This window comes from Mesoplodon bidens (genome assembly GCF_964165515.1).
Source record: "Mesoplodon bidens genome assembly, chromosome: 17".
NCBI classification, from domain to species: Eukaryota; Metazoa; Chordata; class Mammalia; order Artiodactyla; family Ziphiidae; genus Mesoplodon; species Mesoplodon bidens.
In genome coordinates this window covers 20,642,808-20,662,842 of record NC_138174.1, presented here as the reverse complement: position 1 = coordinate 20,662,842, position 20,035 = coordinate 20,642,808, and the positions used below count along the sequence as shown (strand labels likewise).

The window sequence follows — 20,035 nt, the reverse complement described above, 5'->3', positions numbered from 1 at the left end:
AGAATGATTTTCTCCCAGGAAAAGCAAGGAGAAAGTCAAGATGGGAAATGCTTAGTCTGTGCCCAGAGATGGGACCAAAATGCCAAGGAATAACGAGTACAAATGGGATAAGTTCCAGTTAGATTTTCAAAATATTACTGGTTTGGAAGAAGGCCTGAGGTTTGCTCATATCATTTATGTCATAACCGGCTTGTTTCCTAACAGCATGTGCATTAAGTTACCAGCATTTACTATACCATGTAAGAATTTCTGCCTAGTCCACTCATTAAGAGATGGTGGGTTAGTGTTTGTTTCATCAGGTCACGTCCATAAATAACCTAGGAAACAGACTAGGTTTAATCTTCCAGCAGCCTCACTCATCTCAGGACCGAACTCTCACTTCCCTTTGCCAGGAGGCCCAGCCTGCTTTGTTGACTCTCTCCAGTGGACAGGAGCCGTGCTTTCAAGCCACTCCTTGAGTGCGGGAAGAAAATGGTACAGAGGAGAAGCTCACCCTTATACAAAAGTCTATTCATGCAAATATAAAAGGCCACAAAGGGACAGGGAGACTTAGACACAGAACACCCTGGAGGCAGCTGACTGCATTCGGGGGTCTGAGAATAGCCCCTCATGGTGGCACACAGTGGTCGGGAGCACAGAGTTGTCCTTCGGCCGCCTCAAGGGAGATGTGGAGGTTTAAAAGGAATCAGACAGCTGCTTGTAAGGACATCAGAAAAACAAAGGGAAGAAAGGCAAACATTTAGGTTGGAGACCCCAGTCTAGAAAGTCCATGAAGCACCAAATGTAGATTCAAAATTGAAAACAAAAATCAATTTGGCTTGTGTCTTCCTAGGATTTTCCCTGTGAGATAATCATTCCTTATCATGAAACATGTTTTGGGGGGACTGTGCCATTATTAAATGGAACCCTGCAGACAAGATCCCAGTATCCCTGGTGTTTGCACACCACGCGATGCTGAGAAGCCCTCTGTCAAAATGAAGTGGCCCCATGAGCTCCAGCTTAAGCCAGGGCCTCATCCAACAGCAGACGATGGATGGGGTGTGGGGCTGGAGAAGCTGTGATTATGACTTGTGTGCTTTCCTGCCATCAAACACTTGTGTTATTTATGTAACATGTGACCCAGAGGGACATACCTCAGTGTTTTGTTTTTCAAGGACCTATCCCCAATTCACCATCCACAGCCTGTTTGATCTGGGGAGAATTCCCTCCTTTGCCTGCCTCAGACTCTTGATTCGTCTGTTGGAGTCTAACTATTGTGGCTGTCTGCCGGCAGCCTACTTGCCTCAGGCTTTTGTCTCCAAACTTAGACACGTGCAATTTGCCAGCTTTCCAATCTGAGAACGATTTCTAGGCTACTGAAGGGGAAAGGGAGGTTTAAGCTTTCATTTGTTTCTAGAGGGAAAAATGACATGCCATTTATTGTCCAGATAAATGACCAAATGAGCACATCTGTGAAATCCAATGAAATAAATTCCAGCTAGAACTGGCTCTAAATTTATTAGATATGTTAATGTGTGGCATACAGAGAAAAAAATATACCCTTCTGGTGGCATTTACATAATTATCAGTCATTTCATCGCCTTTCACAGTAATGTATTTCTCTGTCCATTTTCTTATAGGTACAATTCTTATACAGTAAAGACTCATGAGAAATATGACTTATTTACCAGGTAGAGACACAGCAGCAAACTAGCTCTTATCATATACATACTAGCCTTAAACTATGATGTTGGGTCACATTTTTATAAAACTTCCAGAACGAAGATCATATTACAAAGTGATTTTCAGATATTATGAAATTCAAAATAGAATAGAGTTGGCCTGAGTTTTCTTTTTTTTTTTTTTTGCGGTACGCGGGCCTCTCACTGTTGTGGCCTCTCCCGTTGCGGAGCACAGGCTCCAGGCGTGCAGGCTCAGCGGCCACGGCTCACAGGCCCAGCCACTCTGCGGCATGTGGGATCTTCCCGGACCAGGGCATGAACCCGTGTCCCCTGCATCGGCAGGCGGACTCTCAACCACTGCGCCACCAGGGGAAACCCCCTGAGTTTTCTTTTTAAGTCACTAAAATAGAAAATAACAAAGATAATTTCATCTTCAAACCCATGAGTCAGTTTAACTGTTGCAACTAAAAAGACTTTTGCTTTGGTTTTTAAAGCAATCAGTACCAAAAGCCAGTCTGTTAAGAAATAAAAACACATGTGAAAGAAAATAGAGAGTAGTTCGGAAATCGTTTCTGCAAATACACCAGTGAGAACGGCCCTTAGGAACTTCCAGTGATGTTCTAGATACATGCAGTAAAATAGAGGCTAACGTTTCTTTAGCTCTGTAGTTTTCTGTGCCAGAGAAGCCTTATGACATCTGCCTTCAATCATTAAGGAGATCCCAGTTGAGAAAGGAGTAATGGAGCATCATACTTGATAAAGCAAATGTAAATCAGGTAGTTAAATTGATTATGATCATTTCTGATCACCCTACATCACCTGGAGACACTGACATGATTACTCCAAGGACCATTATAAATATTAGGATCTGCAGACAGTGGCCTGGGAATAAAGCGGCAGTGCTTAGGGACAAACCCTTGTCTCTGCCATTACCTTGTTAGACATAATGTAATGTGACATATGGTTTCTTGGGCTTCCATCCAGGCAGAAAAATGAATTAAGTCACACTAACATAGGTTCTAATTAAGTAACGGAAGACTTCTGCCTGGTCAGAGCTATCAGTAAAGGGGGAAAGAGCAAAGCATGTAGAAGTAAACCAGTTCATGCTTACAGATTTGCTGTCTAGAATTCTTCCCAGGCTCATGCTTTTGTGCCCCAAATTGTTTACTTTTCTCACCATTTATTTTCTATTTGTATATCTTATTATATTCTACTGTTGCTTAAATAATATGGCCACATAGCTCTCACATTAATCAATTTTATGTTTGACTCTAAAAGGTACCTAAAGTTCTCTGTTAAGGAAGTAGCAGGAAATTCTGCTTTTGGTCATGATGGAATAACAGGGACCAGTTTACCTTTCTGCCTTAAACACATAAATCACAATGAAAAAATACGAAACGATGTTGTGCAGACATTGGACAACAGGAAGCACAAAACAGTGGTCCCTGAGAGAAGGAAACCAAATGTGGTGAACCCTAAGATTGTTCCAGCTTATTGCACGGAGAGTTTCCAGGCTGCAGTGCAGGGAGAGAGAACTCAAACACAGCATGACAGTGACCCTGAGGCAAGCGGACAGGGTTGAGAACTCAAGGAAGCCAGGGCACTAGAATGTGTGGGGCAGAATAGCAGAGAGAAGAGAGCTGCCTGGAGAGGACAGTCATCTAGAAAGAAAGCTCCAGAGATCTTCAGAGGGTTTGCCTCAAGTGTTCAGCTGAGTGCTACTTGGAGCATTCATGTGAGGAAATTACCAGAGGCTGGGAAAAGAACTTTCAGAAATAAATAGGCAGAACAATCCTTGGCGTTCACACAGGGCTGGCATAAATTTGGTTCCTACCAGTCAGAGTGGAAAAATCTCATGATACATGGAGCATCAAGTAAAGTACTCAGAAGAGATTATCTCAGTATTGAGAGACAAAATTAGCTCAAGATTAATTAAGATATTAAGTAAGCCCCCAAAGGATCAAATTGTGCTTAAGTAACTTAACTGCATCCCAGGACAAAATTCAAGAATATTTAAAGGAATACAGAAATATCTAGCACACAGCAAGGTCATATTCACAGTGCCTCACATACTATGAAAAATCAGTAGGCATGCAAAGAAGCAGAAAAATATGACCCATAATGAAGACAAAAATCAGTTCATAGAAACAGACCCAGAAATAACAGTTATTATAATTATATTCTATATGTTCAAGAAGGTTAAGGAAAGACATAGAGGGGATGTCAAAAAGACCCAAATCAAATTTCTATACACGAAAACTATTATGTCTGAGATAAAAAAAGTATACACCAAATGGAATTAATGGTAGACACTGTAGAAGAAGAGAGTGGTGAATTTAAGACAAGGCAATAGAAATTATCCCAAATAAAACAGAGAGAGGAAAAAATGAAATGTAAAGGAAAAAGATGATCTGAGCATCAGTGAATTTTGGGACAACTTCAAATGACCAAATAAATGTGTACCTGGAGTTCCCAAAAAACTAGAGGGTGGGTACAGGAATCATATTTGAAGAAATAGAGGCCAAGATTTTTCCAAATTTGATGAAAACTGTAAGCCCACAGATTCAAGAAGCTCAACAAACCTCAAGCACAAGAAACACCAAAGCACATCATAACCAAATTACTTAAAATGAGTGTTAAAGAGAAAATCTTAAAAGAAGCCAGAGGAAAAAAGACATATAACATACAGAGGAACAAAGACAGGAATGACAACAGATTTATCATTGGAAATGATGCAAGCTAGAAGACAGTGAATACATCTTCAAAATAGTGAAAGAAAAAACTATCAACCTAGAATTGTACACTCAGATAAAATACCTTTCAAAAATGAAAATATAATAAAGATTTTCTCAGACAGACAGAAGCTGAAATAATTCCTCGCCAACAGATGTGCACTGCTAGAAATATTTCAAGTAGAGGGCAAATGATATCAGATCGAAATCTGGATCTACACCATGGGAAGAAGAGCATCTGAAATGACAGATATGCAGGAAAATATAGCATATTTCCCCCTTTATTCTGAAAGTCCCTTTAAAAGATAAGTGACTGTATTTACACAAATCAGTTAAAAGTTAAAGGATGGGGAAAAAATGTGCCACGCTAAACTAATCAAGAAGAAGCAGGAGTGGCTGTATTAATATCAGGAAAAATAGGTTTTAGAGAAAAGAATATTATCAGGCATAAACAGGGTCACTCCATAATGAAAAAGGGTGATTCATTAAGAGAACATAACAATCTAAAACATTGACGATCCTAATAACAGAGTTTCAAAGTACCTGAAACAAAACTGTCAGAACTGAACGGAAGAAAAAAAAAAAAAACAGGAGTGCTCCGCCAACATTCCTTTGGTTTTAAGTTTAGCTTAAAATATAGTTTTATTAAATTAAATCACAACTCTGAAATTTGCAAGTATTTTTCTAGATGAAGAATACATTCAATAAAATGCCATTCCCCTGAGTTGCATTACCTTCTCATTAACTGCCAGACCAAGGCCAATGTCAGGGTGTGGTTTCCTTCATTGAGATCTTGTCCAGCAATGCCAACCAGGGAAAATTTCGCTTGATTCTTCCCCAGTTCCACTGCATAGTTACAGTTCTCAAGCTGTTAATGAGCAGGAAGGGAAACAACCTAATGTCATCATCTCTATGATGATAAATACCCGAGAAAATAAGATAATAAAGACACAAAATGAAATAATAAGGTAAGATTGATTGATCTCTTAAGCTTCGCCTGGTTCTGCAATTCTAGGATTCTAAGTTAGTCAAATAATTTTCTGTCTTTTCTTAAATCGAACCCCTCACTCCCACCAAAAACATATTCATAGTGTACTTTAAGTGCAAAACCCAAATGAATTATTATGATGAACATTTTCATGGCTATATCACACTACAGAACTAGACAGCCATACTAAGTAACCTGTCTATAATATTCCTAAAATAGCTGAATTCATAGAGATTGACATAGAACATCTGAATTCTCCATCCTACACACACACAGTAGACCGAAATGTGGGACAGGTATTCCCTTGGCTATGACTCATGGGTCATTGGGTCACAGGCACGAGAAATGGTGGGAAGTGATCGTGCCAACCCCGTGGCTGCTTTTACAAAACAATGTGTTCCCATTACGTTGACACTAGACATACTATTTGTACAAGTCAAACTGTTAGTACAAGGCTTCGATTCTTTAGGAAATTAGAATGATGATCTTGCTGGGGCAAAAGCAACCCTGCAGCTCTGCTTGCTCTAATTATCTTAATTAGAATTTTTACATCATAAAGTTTAAAGACTTCCAACATGGAATTATAAATAAGTAATCAACTGAAATAATGAACTCACTTTAATAAAACCATTCAGGTTTCTGATTGCAGTACTCTAATTTAATCCATGGATAAACAGTTATCTAAGTTTGGCCTCCTGATAAAGTATTCACAAGGTACTCTTGCAGGCTTATGACTTCACCTGCCTACCAGAACATCAGAAGAGTCATTGTTTGGGACTTCCCTGGTGGTGCAGTGGTTAAGAATCCGCCTGCCAATGCAGGGGACACGGGATTGAGCCCTGGTCCAGGAAGATGCCACATGCAGTGGAGCAACTAAGCCCGTGAGCCACAACTACTGAGCCTGTGCTCTAGAGCCCGCGAGCCACAACTACTGAGCCCATGTGCCACAACTACTGAAGCCCATGCACCTAAAGCCCGAGCTCTGCAACAAGAGAAACCACTGTAATGAGAAGCCCGCACAATGCAATGAAGGGTAGCCCCTACTCAATGCAACTAGAGAAAGCCTGCGCGCAGCAACGAAGACCCAACACACACACACACACAAAAAGAGTCATTGTTTACCTTCTTCATATTGCCCCCCAGTTTGGGGTATGGTGGTTTGTTTACTCTGTTCCAATCAACAGGGACTTTAATCTTTTCATAGAGCTGGAAGATGACCAGGGCATCTGATAAGTCACTGAACAAAAACAAACACAAAAGAATTCTCAGATACTCAGCATTTATGAAGCTCCTGCAGCAGGCCAGGCAATTCCTTATATATTAGCTCAAGGAACATTCCCAGCAACTTGGCAACACTGGCATCAGTAGCTCCATCTTTAGAGGTGAAGAAACCTCGATTCAGAGAAAGGGAGGGAATTTACTGGAGGTCTCCCCCAGGTGTGACCACCTTTGACCCTTCAGCAGAAACACACAGCCTCCAGAAAAAGAAATACGGCTCTAACAAATGGCACAGGAGATACAACCACAAACTGAACATTTACTGTTTGGCCTGCTTCTGAGCAGATCTTGGGTTTACAAACAGGGATTCCATTTGTACTTTTGCTGCTGGGTTATGATTTTTGTACTAAATACACAGCAAGGTTGGTGTATGGAGGTGAGTTTCTTAACATCTGCTGCTCAATGTGGCATTTCCCCCTTCTCACCAAGGTGCACACACTTTGTAAAGAGAATTGCACACCACAGTGGTATTTGAAATCTTGGGGATCTTTCCAGGTCTTGGTATCTCATATTAAGGAAGAGTCTCCCAATATTCTTACCTGTACAAATGATTGACTCGAGGGTTTACACCCAAGGAGTTCATCCAGTTCCTGAATGTCCGCTCTTCTCTTGTCTCACCTAAATGAATGAAGACCAGTTATCTTTCACGTACCTAGAAAATATGTCTTTTTTTGTGATCAAAGTTTAACTAAAGAATCTGTAATAAACACTGAAAGTAGGGCTCCCCTGGTGGCACGGTGGTTGAGAGTCCGTCTGCCGATGCAGGGGACATGGGTTCGTGCCCCGGTCCGGGAGGATCCCACATGCCACGGAGCAGCTGGGCCCGTGAGCCGTGGCCGCTGAGCCTGCGTGTCCAGAGCCTGTGCTCCACAACGAGAGAGGCCACAACAGCGAGAGGCCCGTGTACCGCAAAAAAAAAAAAAAGAAAGAAACAAAAGGAAAATTCGAGAAAAAAAAACCCACTGAAAGTAGAAAAAAATAATAACCCTAATGGATTTGGATGAGGGTTGCTATTCTGTGTTAATTTTTTTTCCATTTCAATTCAATGAGTATCTCTAGAGCATCTATTAGTGGTGTGCAAGATCCTGTGTGGGGAAACTCTTCAGGGCTGTCCCTCAAACGCTTACATTCTTTCTGGAAAAACAAGTATTTTAGGCATCAAAGAGGGGTCATGCAAGCTAGAGGGCTAACATATGAGGTAGATATTTATATTTGAGTTGAGATAAAGGAGAGAATTTTATAGGCTAAATTTGGAGGGAGTGCAATTTGAGCTTTACCTTAGAGGGTTAGTAAAATCTGGATAGTAAAGAGGAAAGAAGAGAGGATTTGGGGGGATAAGTAAGGAGTGGAAGTAGGAGATTGTGTAAGTATGAACACAAAGGGAGCGATAGGCAAGGTCTGTCTTAAAACCATTAGGAACTGATTTTTCAGGGATCTGTGTTGTATAGTCCACAGAGACAAGGCTGTCTAGTGGCTGGAACCAGAATCAGGGATCTTTGGATGCCAGGTAGCAGATTTTGGTTGATATATTAGACAGTGACAGTCATTATGGGTTCTTTTTTTAATTACTATAATAAATTCTTGAGCAAGGCAGAGATATAATGAAAACAGCACTGTGATGTGCTTGGCAGCAGTGTGCAGAATTACTGAAAGGCAATATGCATTTAAATTAAACACACAGAGGGGATAGTGTTTGACACCAGCACGTGGGCACATTCAAGTGCTTCACGGATGGAGGAGTAGACCCCTAAGACCTAGTGAAAGAGTTGGTGTATGATTTAATGAGTCCGGAAGAGCCGAAAGGAAAGATAACAATCTAAAGGTCATTCTGTGGGAAGAATTATTAGTATTTGTTGATTCAAGAGATTTTGGGGTGGAGGAGAGGAAGATATCAAAGTGGAACCCCCAGAGTTTTGGTAACTGAAGAAAAAAATGGTATGATTAATGGAAATGGAGAAATTCTAAAGGAGAGTGGATGGAATGGGGGCAGGGGGTAGAGAGGCAATGGGGGAAGGGGAAATGATCAATTCTGTCTTTTATATGCTGAATTTCAAGCGATAGTGATGGACTCAAATCTGGATGATCTAGAGGCAGCTAGAAATGGGTGATTAGAGGGCTTGATATACATATTTGGTAGTCAACAGAATGCACAGACCCCTGACCACTGTTTATCAAATCATACAAATGCAGCAGTGTTGGAACACAGATTGATTTTGCACCTCCAGCTAGAGTAAAGCGTTGCAGAAAAGGATCAACCAATTCTTTAAATTTGCATTTTCTTTCTTTGGTGATATTCATTTATTATTACTTTTGTATTGATTTTCTGTCTCAACATCGGGACAATTCATGACGAAAAACAGAAAAACATCTCTGGCACTATCACCTATTAGAACTTGACTAAAGCTGTGTGATTTTTTGTCCAGTCTTAGGGCTTTAACCTCCTAAATATAAGAGTCATGGATTCTGCCTCAAAATATTATTTTGCGGCCCCCATTATCCAAATCAAAGAAGCAAAACAAAAATCTCAGTAAGCATCTCTTAACATAAGTTAAATATCATTTTTAAGTGATGAGTGGCTGCAATTTCTTGCCTCTAGGAATTAACACTCAGTCCATTAAGTACATAAATTAGGTTTTTGCAACTCAGGATTTATTTCATCTGATAATTAAATGCATTGTCTTCCCTAAAACATTTAATTCTGATAATGGATGAAGCCTATGTATAATGGATGTGATATAATGGTATTTGATTATTCCTGTTTGTCTGTAATTGACTTGCTTAATCTATTTATTCTCTTTGTTATGTACCAGAGAATTGATGACCTGTTTGCAAACCTTCCACGTGAGGGGCTTATGTTTGCTTAGGAGGTGATTTTGAATTGCCCTTGAATTAGAATTGTGACTGCTTTTCCGAACATTTAAGCAACCAATTTCCAGTTACCTTCAAGAGCCCCCCAGTCGATGTCCTGGTTCTCTGGTTTGTGCAGGGCAGGGTATCTGTTAAAGAGGTTGGCAATAAAAGCCAAGTTCAACTTGGGGTTCCCTCGGACAACATCTGTAGCTGTGACAAACTGCCGGCAGCCCAGCCTCTCCGCCTGCTGCAACATGCATTCTGCCCTCTGGATGTCATCCTTCTCCTGCAATGAAAAAGGACGGATGTCTCAAGGCTGGGTCAAAGCCTCTCTAGGCACAAAGTAGACATGGATAACATGAAAAAGAGATGGGAGTCTTACTGAAACCCTTAGTATTCAACCTCAGATAGACACTTAGTAACAGCAAATTATCACTTGTATTTGCCTGAACCAAAATCAGAAAGTCACAAGTAAAAGGAATCTCAAAAGTTAAGTAATCAAGTCCTTCCATCTTCATACAGAACAGAACCATTTCAGATGAATAGTTGGTTGTCTTGCTTTTAAAGGGATTCAGTAGAGTCTACAGTTTTATCATTTAAGTTCATCTTAATTATTTTCAACCATTAGGTTTCCTTTTTATTATCTTCTTGCATAGACCTCATGAAAAATGTTCATTTATTAAGTAATAAATTATATTCCTATTTTCAGTTCATCAGAGGTATTTACATCTGCCAACAAGAACTTCTGATTAGTTTAACCGCCTTTCCCACACTGAGTTGGTGTACTTGCAGCTCAGACAAAATAAGTTTAAGCTACACAGTGTCATTGATAAATATATAATATCTATTTGGCTTCTGCAGACTTCAGATTGAGGATCACCCCCTTAATAAATTAAAAGTCTATTCAAATAGTTCTAGAGAATCTCCAGTCATTTGTAAACAGACTCTTATTAGAAAACTAAAGTTTTGTTGAAATATGGTCCGTTGCCCTTTAATGCTCTTAAAAGTGTATGAAGCCACAAATTTTCAGACAACTGGAACTTATTAAAACTAGAATTATCTCTTAATATGATGCTTTGCTAGATAACACTATACATTTCAGGAGCTCTACTTCTCATGCAGGAATGAGTTAACTTAAATATTAACTCATTGGATTTAACTCTAATGATATGAAATGAGGCACAAGAATGGGTAAGGCAACTTCTCTACATCAATACTAAAGTGCTGGCAAAACTGAAGTTTTACTTGGACCCTTGTTGTGCCCTTTGTTTTCTTTTCTTTTTTTTTATACTGTATGGTTCTATTTATTTTTTTGTCAAAATCTTTTATTTTCTTTCCAAAGTTGTTTTTCTAAATAAGATAAAAACATTCCACCAAGATTTTCTTTTGTATTGACCCACAGGATTTTTTTTCTTGAGGATTTCAACCATACTGATTTTCTAAGATTATTCTTTCTAAATCCTATCTGTGTCAGATAATGTGGCTGAACAACAGATGAGACAACTGTAAGAATAATTTTTTTTGGATGACCACAACAAAAGCAACAATGATTGCAATTACCAAACACAAAACACACTCATACTATGTCATAATATTGACATTCAGTCCAGTAATCCTCCACTGTAACAGCTCCTTTACTTTGCAGTGAAAATTGATTTGTATATTTTTTGCCCCTGAGTCCTTGTGGGATTTTTTTTTTATTCAAACAGAAAGTCACAAAAATTATAATCATCTTCATCAGTTCACTCAGTCCCATGTAATTAATTTTTTTTATCTTGATCTTTTGTTAATACTTTTATGAATTCATCAGTTTTCCGTTAGAGTTCTGAAAACGCTTATTCATTCAGTTCAGCAGTATAGTCAGTTACCAGAAACCTGTACTTGTCAGAGTCTTTTCCATGAATTCCTTGAAGATGAAACCCTTTTATAGGAATATTTTTGCAAAAGCATCAGAGTACACCCAGAACTGTCTGTAAATGACAAAAGTCTTAAAAATGACCATGGTTAAATATTTGATGAAAGTTCATAATAATGCAATTGACAAGAAAATTTAGTTATTTCTGAGATATACATTTTAAAGTAATAACTAGAATTATGACTTATAACATTATACCAGAACATATAAGATTTTTAGAAATTTCATGTAACGTCTAAAACATTTATATTAACATATTTCCATACAAATAACCCAAAGAAAGTTTAGTATTAGTTGGTTTTTTGTTTGTTTGTTTGTTTATATTGCAGGTTCTTATTAGTCATCAATTTTATACACATCAGTGTATACATGTCAATCCCAATCGCCCAATTCAGCACACCACCATCCCCACCCCCCTGTGGTTTTCCCACCTTGGTGTCCATACGTTTGTTCTCTACATCTGTGTCTCAACTTCTGCCCTGCAAACCGGTTCATCTGTACCATTTTTCTAGGTTCCACATACATGTGTTAATATACGATATTTGTTTTTCTCTTTCTGACTTACTTCACTCTGTAGGACAGTCTCTAGATTCATCCACGTCTCAACAAATGACTCAATTTCATTCCTTTTTATGCCTGAGTAATATTCCATTGTATATATGTACCACAACTTCTTTATCCATTCATCTGTTGATGGGCATTTAGGTTGCTTCCATGACCTGACTACTGTAAATAGTGCTGCAATGAACACTGGGGTGCATGTGTCTTTTTGAATTATGGTTTTCTCTGGGTATATGCCCAGTAGTGGGATTGCTGGATCATATGGTAATTCTATTTTTAGTTTTTTAAGGAACCTCCATACTGTTCTCCATAGTGGCTGTATCAATTTACATTCCCAACAACAGTGCAAGAGGGTTCCCTTTTCTCCACACCCTCTCCAGCATTTGTTGTTTGTACATTTTCTGCTGATGCCCATTCTAACTGGTGTGAGGTGACACCGCATTGTAGTTTTGATTTGCATTTCTCTAATAATTACTGATGCTGAGCAGCTTTTCATGTGCTTCTTGGCCATCTGTATGTCTTCTTTAGAGAAATGTCTATTTAGGTCTGCCCATTTTTGGATTAGGTTGTTTGTTTCTTTAATATTGACCTGCATGAGCTGTTTATATATTTTGGAGATTAATCCTTCGTCCGTTGATTCGTTTGCAAATAGTTTCTCCCATTCTGAGGGTTGTATTTTCATCTTGTTTATGGTTTCCTTTGCTGTGCAAAAGCTTTGAAGTTTCATTAGGTCTCATTTGTTTATTTTTGTTTTTATTTCCATTACTCTAGGAGGTGGATCAAAAAAGATCTTGCTGTGATATATGTCAAAGAGTGTTCTTCCTATGTTTTCCTCTAAGAGTTTTATAGTGTCCGGTCTTACATTAGGTTTCGAATCCAGTTTGACTTTATTTTTGTGTATGGTGTTAGGGAGTGTTCTAATTTCATTCTTTTACATGTAGCTCTCCAGTTTTCCCAGCACCACTTATTGAAGAGACTGTCTTTTCTCCATTGTATATCTTTGCCTCCTTTGTCATAGATTAGTTGACCATAGGTGCGTGGGTTTATCTCTGGGCTTTCTATCTTGTTCCATTGATCTATGTTTCTGTTTTTGTGCCAGTACCATATTGTCTTGATTATTGTAGCTTTGTAGTATAGTCTGAAGTCAGGGAGTCTGATTCCTCCAGCTCTGTTTCCCTCAAGACTATTTTGACTATTTGGGGTCTTTTGTATCTCCATACAAATTTTAAGATGATTTGTTCTAGTTCTGTAAAAAATGCCATTGGTAATTTGATAGGGATTGCATTGAATCTGTAGATTGCTTTGGGTAGTATAGTCATTTTCACAATATTGATTCTTCCAATCCAAGAACACGGTATATCTCTCCATCTATTGGTGTCATCTTTAATTTCTTTCATCAGTGTCTTATAGTTTTCTGCGTACAGGTCTTTTGTCTCCCTAGGTAGGTTTATTCCTAGGTATTTTATTCTTTTTGTTGCAATGGTAAATGGGAGTGTTTCCATAATTTCTCTTTCAGATTTTTCATCATTAGTGTATAGGAATGCAAGAGATTTCTGTGCATTAATTTTGTATCCTGCAACTTTACCAAATTCATTGATTAGCTCTAGTAGTTTTCTGGTGGCATTTTTAGGATTCTCTATGTACAGTATGTTGTCTGCAAACAGTGACAAGTTTATTTCTTCTTTTCCAATTTGTATTCCTTTTATTTCTTTTTCTTCTCTGACTGCTGTGGCTAAAACTTCCAAAACTATGTTGAATAATAGTGGTGAGAATGGACATTCTTGTCTTGTTCCTGATCTTAGAGGAAATGCTTTCAGTTTTCACCGTTGAGAATGATGTTTGCTGTGGGTTTGTTGTATATGGCCTTTATTATGTTGAGGTAGGTTCCCTCTATGCCTACTTTCTGGAGAGTTTTTATCATAAATGGGTGTTGAATTTTGTCAAAAGCTTTTTCTGCATCTATTGGGATGATCATATGGTTTTTATTCTTCAATTTGTTAATATGGTGTATCACATTGATTGATTTGTGTATGTTGAAGAACCCTTGCATCCCTGGGATAAATCCCACTTGATCATGGTGTATGATCCTTTTAATGTGTTGTTGGATTCTGTTTGCTAGTATTTTGTTGAGGATTTTTGCATCTATATTCATCAGTGATATTGGTCTGTAATTTTCTTTTTTTCTAGTATCTTTGTCTGGTTTTGGTATCAGGGTGATGGTGGCCTCATAGAATGAGTTTGGGAGTGTTCCTTCCTCTGCAATTTTTGGGAAGAGTTTGAGAAGGATCGGTGTTACCTCTTCTCTAAATGTTTGATAGAATTCACCTGTGAAGCCATCTGGTCCTGGACTTTTGTTTGTTGGAAGATTTTTAATCACAGTTTCGATTTCATTACTTGTGATTGGTCTGTTCATATTTTCTGTTTCTTCCTGGCTCAGTCTTGGAAGGTTATACCTTTCTAAGAATTTGTCCATTTCTTCCAGGTTGTCCACTTTGTTTTCAATAAGTCCTCATACCAGACATCTCTAAACACTCCGACGATCTTGTCCAGCCCTTTCTCCCGTTACCCTCAATGGTGCAGTGAGGCAGGGCTGTGGCTGAGTGGATTTTGCAGCCATCCTGGGCCTAAATCCTTGCTATGCCACATACTGGCTCTGTGGCATGAGGTGATTATTAACTTTTCTGACCTTCAGTTTTCTCAATTATAAAACAGAGTTATCAGCATTTACTTTAGTGATGTTTGCAAGGATTAGGGGCAGTGTAAGCAACATGCCCAGCATAATACCTGGTACATAGGAAGAACCCAGCAAGTGGGGTTTCCTCATATTATGATTAATAGAGGAAAGAGCCCCAGCCTTGGATCACATGACTTCCAATAATCTGTCATATGATCTTGAACATATTAATGAACCCCTCTGAATCTCATTTTGTTTTTCATCGTGATAGTGGGAATTTATTTATTTGTGTAAATATCCTGTCTATTTCTAGAAATAATATTCAGGTACCTAAAAATGGAAAAAATAATCCTTCTTGGTGTTGTAGGACCTATTAAATGATGGGACACATGCAGAAGTGCCTCTGATGGTGTATGGCATTTAATTAGCATTCCTCTCCTTCCTTAATTTTATTTCCAGATTCAGTTTTCCACAGTTACAGCCCAAAACTGTTAACAGTCTTTAACAATTTAACATGGCTCTAAGCAGAGATGTCCACTCATGGAACTCTGGAGCCAGCATCACACAGGGCAATAGAACAGCCAATGCAGAGGACTCATCACATCTAACAACTTGGGGCGTGGCCTTACCCTCAGTCCTGACATGTCAATAACAACAGCAGGAATACCTTCTTCTTCTCCTTTTGGAGCCACCTGTTCAAGCAGGTGGTAATAAGCTTTTGAGTCCTGTGAGAAATGAGGAAATTACAATTTCAAAATGGCACAGCTAATTACATACTTAGCACAACAATAATTTCCCCAAAGCAAACATATTTCATTTCTCATCCAACTATCATTCAAGAATGCAACTTAATTAACAAAGCTGGGAACATTCACTAATTTGAATTTTCTATTTGTCTCTTTATATATTATATTTGCCTTTCTTTAAAAGGAGTATAACAGTTAAAAATACAGGACATACATAAAAGGCAAATGTTATTCTGTTGATCTTAGGGGAGAAAAATAATTTGTTTACATGTATTAAATTGTATACAGGAAAATATATATACCTTTATATTGCTGTAGAAGTCAGTCAGCTAAGGTTTAATTAAAAAAAAAGTGACAGAAAAGGAAGCAGAAGTTTAAGGCAGAGTTTAAAAACACATTTAAATGGACAATCAGCAAAAGAAAAAGATTTCGAAGACAGAATATTGAAGCATTCACAAGCAGTCTTTATGTAAAGGGAGCAATATTAAGGTAAGTGCATTTACTATTTATCAAGAAGCTAGAAAAAGTGGTTTAGTTTAGCTATTGCAGAGTAGATATGAATACTGAATTCTCATGTTTTCTTAGATTCTGGAAATAGGCTTATTGACAAAAAATTTTCTGAATCATAGTCTTAAAATTATAAGTTTATTCTCATTCAATGAAAGCATCAGATTTTCAGGTAATTTATTTAAATCATTTAAAGACATCTTAATTTCTCTTAAAGACTGAAAAATCAGCTGTCGCTCTGTTTGTTTTTAAAAACTGGGTAGAGCCCAGGGAGAGCAGAGGTATGCTCACCTCTTGTGACATTAGAAAGATGAGAAGAGAGAGCACCGGCCATGGATGCTGCACCTGGGAAACTGATTTTCATCTCTTCTCTCTACCTTCTCCTTTCTCTTACTTTTTGCTGTAGGTATTTCGAAGTCAGTGAAAGTTCCATGCAGGGTTAGGCATGAATAAAATCTGCACATCATGTGTCACATCTGTTTAGCTTTGCTAAGAGTCACCTCATTTCACCAGACCCTAAGAAACTTGTCTCATTCATTGTATTTTGGGGGTTCTCCCCTCCTTTGCTGACTTTGTGTGATTTAAGGGCACCTCCCAAAGTTGCCACATGCTCAGACTTACATGTCACAGCACTGACGTTGGTGGTGAGGCAGCTACTCCCAGAGAACAGGCACAACCACTGTATAAGTGCTCAGCTTGCCAGTTCCTATCTCATATTCTAAAGAACACAGCCTTTCAGTCATAGGAAATCAGGTAAATTTATGGCTCCAACCAAGCATCCTAATTTTATCTGAAAAGTTTGAGAATTTTGGCTGAAATAACTGCAGAGCCTAAGTGTTGAGCACAAAGGGAGATAATGCTGTCCAGTTTCTGTTTAATCCCAGTTTGGCTGGTGGTGCAAGAAGAATGTTAATAAACAATGATAGCTGTGTAGTTAGAAAAAATAAATTTGGCATTATTAGCTTATATCCTAAGGAACGGGGGACTTTCCATCTAGAAGCTTCACTCTAATTGGTACTGTGCCTGGCAGACCTTGAGTTCTAAAAGCCATTAAGTTCACAGCAGGGGGAAGTTGTCACTCAAGAATTACAAGCCTGGGTTGACTTGGTGAGTCATGTGACCTTTCCTCTGACTCTTCCTCTTTGGAGAAAATGTCTTTAACTTTTGAGAAAGTGGAGACTGGAATGTTTTTCTCATGTTGCATTCCAACATCTCATACCATTTCCTCCTGGGACTGACATTCTTTCCCGCTCCTTAAGCTCTTTCTGTGTGGGTCCATCTGTTATCAATGCTAACAAGCTGCTCCTTTCACCTTGGCAGGGAACTTTTCACAAACTTGAAAACTACAGTGCATGCTTCCCTCAGCCTTTCCCCCTTTGGATCGCTGTTGTAGGACTAACTGTGTCTTCTACGTTTTCTGGGGTTAATTCTCATTGCAGATGGTTTCCAGAATCATTATCTTTTAAACATCACTCTGGTTTCTGCAAATAAAAAGCTTTCAAGAAATTTACGAATTGTTTTAGAGGAGCAGTATGTAAGGTGGTCAAGTACCATGGAGGTCAACTGCTCAGTTTGAGTTCTGACCCCAATCCCCCAGCTATGTGAACTCGAACAAGTTATTTATATTCTCTTTACCTCTGTTTCCTTATCTGCAAAATGAGCAAATAATAATCCTTATCTCAAAGATTTGTTATGAGGATTAAATGAGTCAATACATGCATAAAGCAGTTAGAACAGTGCCTGGCATGCAGTACATACTGTTTGCTATGATTAGGATAATTAGAAGAGTAATCCTGGTTTAATTTTTTTTAAAGGAATCCCCATCTGATGCTCCCATTGATAAAATCAGAAAGACATTAGAATCCTACACAGACTCTCTTTACCAAAAAATCAGTCTTACCTCTTGCTCTTCCTCTATCTCACCCTCATCCCTCTACGTTCTGATGTTGAAACTCCAGGGGACACCCATCTCGTTTGATGCGGTGCGGTTGCTAGGGCCTTGGGCAGGTCTGTATGTGGCCCTGAGCTGGAGCTGCACATGGACTCGAGAACAGCATGGGCTCCAAAACAGCACCGGCCACTCTAACTAACACCAGAACTTCTGAAGAGATGAAGCCCTTTGTCTTCATCTTTGTCTCTTGTCTGTTAATGCCCGAATTCCCTTCACCCTTGTGGTTAGTCGTGTACAAAGTACACTCCTCCTACCTTGACGTCACTGCTGAAGTTGCTGATTTTGTTGCAGCCTGCGTTTTCCAGGTGGTAATTAGCCCATCTCAGCAGGAGCTCCTCAGGGGAGAGTTTCATCAAATCCTCCAGACTCTCCCCTTCTCTCAAAAGAGCAGCCAGTGCTGAGGAAGTGCAAAAACCGAAGAAAAATAAATGCAGGGGATATTTGGATGGATTAGTTATAAATTAAACTGAGCCCTGCTGGGAAGTCAAAGATACCACGTTATCTCTCTGGGATAGAGGGACATATAGCCTTTCCCATGGAATAAACACTTTATTATTATTCCCTAAAAAGAGGTGTAAGGTATTGTAAACCTATTTCTTATCCCCTTTTTTCAGGTGGGAAGGACAAGGCACGAATGAATATCAGTGCTATGCCTAAGAATGCAGGAGCAGAGCCATGGAAATAACCAAGACTATCGACTCAGAATACTCTGCTGGGTCTGCCAGAGCACGTTTGATATGATGCGACATTTTTGCTTTTAAGAGATCTATTTCATAATAATGACAATGTCCTCTTCTTTATTCCCATTTTCAAATGCTTACCTGCACAATTATAGCATCTCAAAAAGTGTAATTAACTCTTTCCTCTGTTTCCCAGATGAATTAAGTCATTTTTGCTCAGCCAGAAGGTTTAAATTTAGCTGAGGTCATTATTTGCAAATCAATATCCTTTCTAATGTGTTCTAAGTTCCCTATTTGCTTTTTTCCTCTTTATATTCTGTTTCATATACTGGTTTTCAAATGGTACCCCAGGATTCTTCACTGATTACTTTGATTTGGACATGTAAATAAAATATAAATATATATATAAAAAAGGTTAGAATTTGGCTACAGATTTCTTATTACTAGGATCTGTACAGGAAAAATGAAAGGTAACAGTGGTTTTTTTTTTTTTTTTTTTTTTTTTTTTTTTGCGGTACGCAGGCCGCTCACCGCTGTGGCCTCTCCCCCGTCGCGGAGCAACAGGCTCCGGACGCGCAGGCCCAGCGGCCATGGCTCACCGGCCCAGCTGCTCCGCGGCATGTGGGATCCTCCCGGACCGGGGCACGAACCTGTGTTCCCTGCATCGGCAGGCGGACTCTCAACCACTGCGCCACCAGGGAAGCCCCAACAATGTGTTTTGTATGATATTTACCAAGGTCTACTATCACTGTCTAAAGGACAGGCTGAATTGTTTAAATGCTTAGGACCCTGACAGCAGGTGGAATAAGACTGACAGCTACAATATTTAGTTGAGAACTCTGAAACTCTAAATGTAATTTCCTATCATCTTAGTAAGAAAGAAACTGAGTTTCTACTCTGGTGCTATCACTGGAGTATATGAATGTGAATCACTTAGTAAAATCCAAGTTTAAGATAGCTGAAGTTGTTACAAAGTGTCTAAAGGCAAAGTGAACTCAGAAAAGCTCTTGAGGTTGGGGTCCCGGACAGCTAGACTGAGCTATAGGTTCTAAAGAAGCCTTATTAGTAGTCTGTGATCTTAAAAAGCTTTTGCTCTGTTATTTCAGAAAGTCTGGGCAGGGGCTTCCCTGGTGGCGCAGTGGTTGAGAGTCTGCCTGCCGATGCAGGGGACGCGGGTTCGTGCCCTGGTCCGGGAGGATCCCAGGTGCCTCGGAGCGGCTGGGCCTGTGAGCCATGGCCACTGAGCCTGCGCGTCCGGAGCCTGTGCTCCGCAACGGGAGAGGCCACAGCAGTGAGAGGCCCACGTGCCGCAAAAAAAAAAAAAAAAAAAAAGTCTGGGCAGTGTGGAAAGAACGTGTTACGTTAATACAATGGATTGGATATAACTGTAGTTTCAAAAACTGAGGATTCTGAGTTTGACAACTCCTGACATCTTCCTCTCACAGCCCCCAGCACACGCACTAACAAAAAGTCATGCCGTTATTAACGTTGG

At 39.2% G+C, this 20,035-nt stretch overlaps 1 protein-coding gene across 3 annotated transcripts in view; it reads right to left on the bottom strand.

Moving 5' to 3' along the window:
- Positions 1–20,035, bottom strand: part of LCP1 (lymphocyte cytosolic protein 1) — a 58,603-nt gene that overhangs the window by 11,220 nt on the left and 27,348 nt on the right. For 2 of the 3 annotated variants that reach the window (XM_081214419.1, XM_081214418.1), the window contains 6 exons: positions 18,118–18,260; positions 15,289–15,384; positions 9,600–9,795; positions 7,199–7,277; positions 6,504–6,618; positions 5,128–5,261 (listed from right to left, as the gene is read on the bottom strand). In XM_081214419.1, the coding sequence (XP_081070545.1) occupies positions 5,128–5,261; positions 6,504–6,618; positions 7,199–7,277; positions 9,600–9,795; positions 15,289–15,384; positions 18,118–18,260 (763 nt within the window). Of the gene's footprint in view, positions 1–724; positions 2,062–5,127; positions 5,262–6,503; positions 6,619–7,198; positions 7,278–9,599; positions 9,796–15,288; positions 15,385–18,117; positions 18,261–20,035 lie in introns of those variants that run through there. The other variant, XM_081214420.1, reaches the window with a different exon arrangement.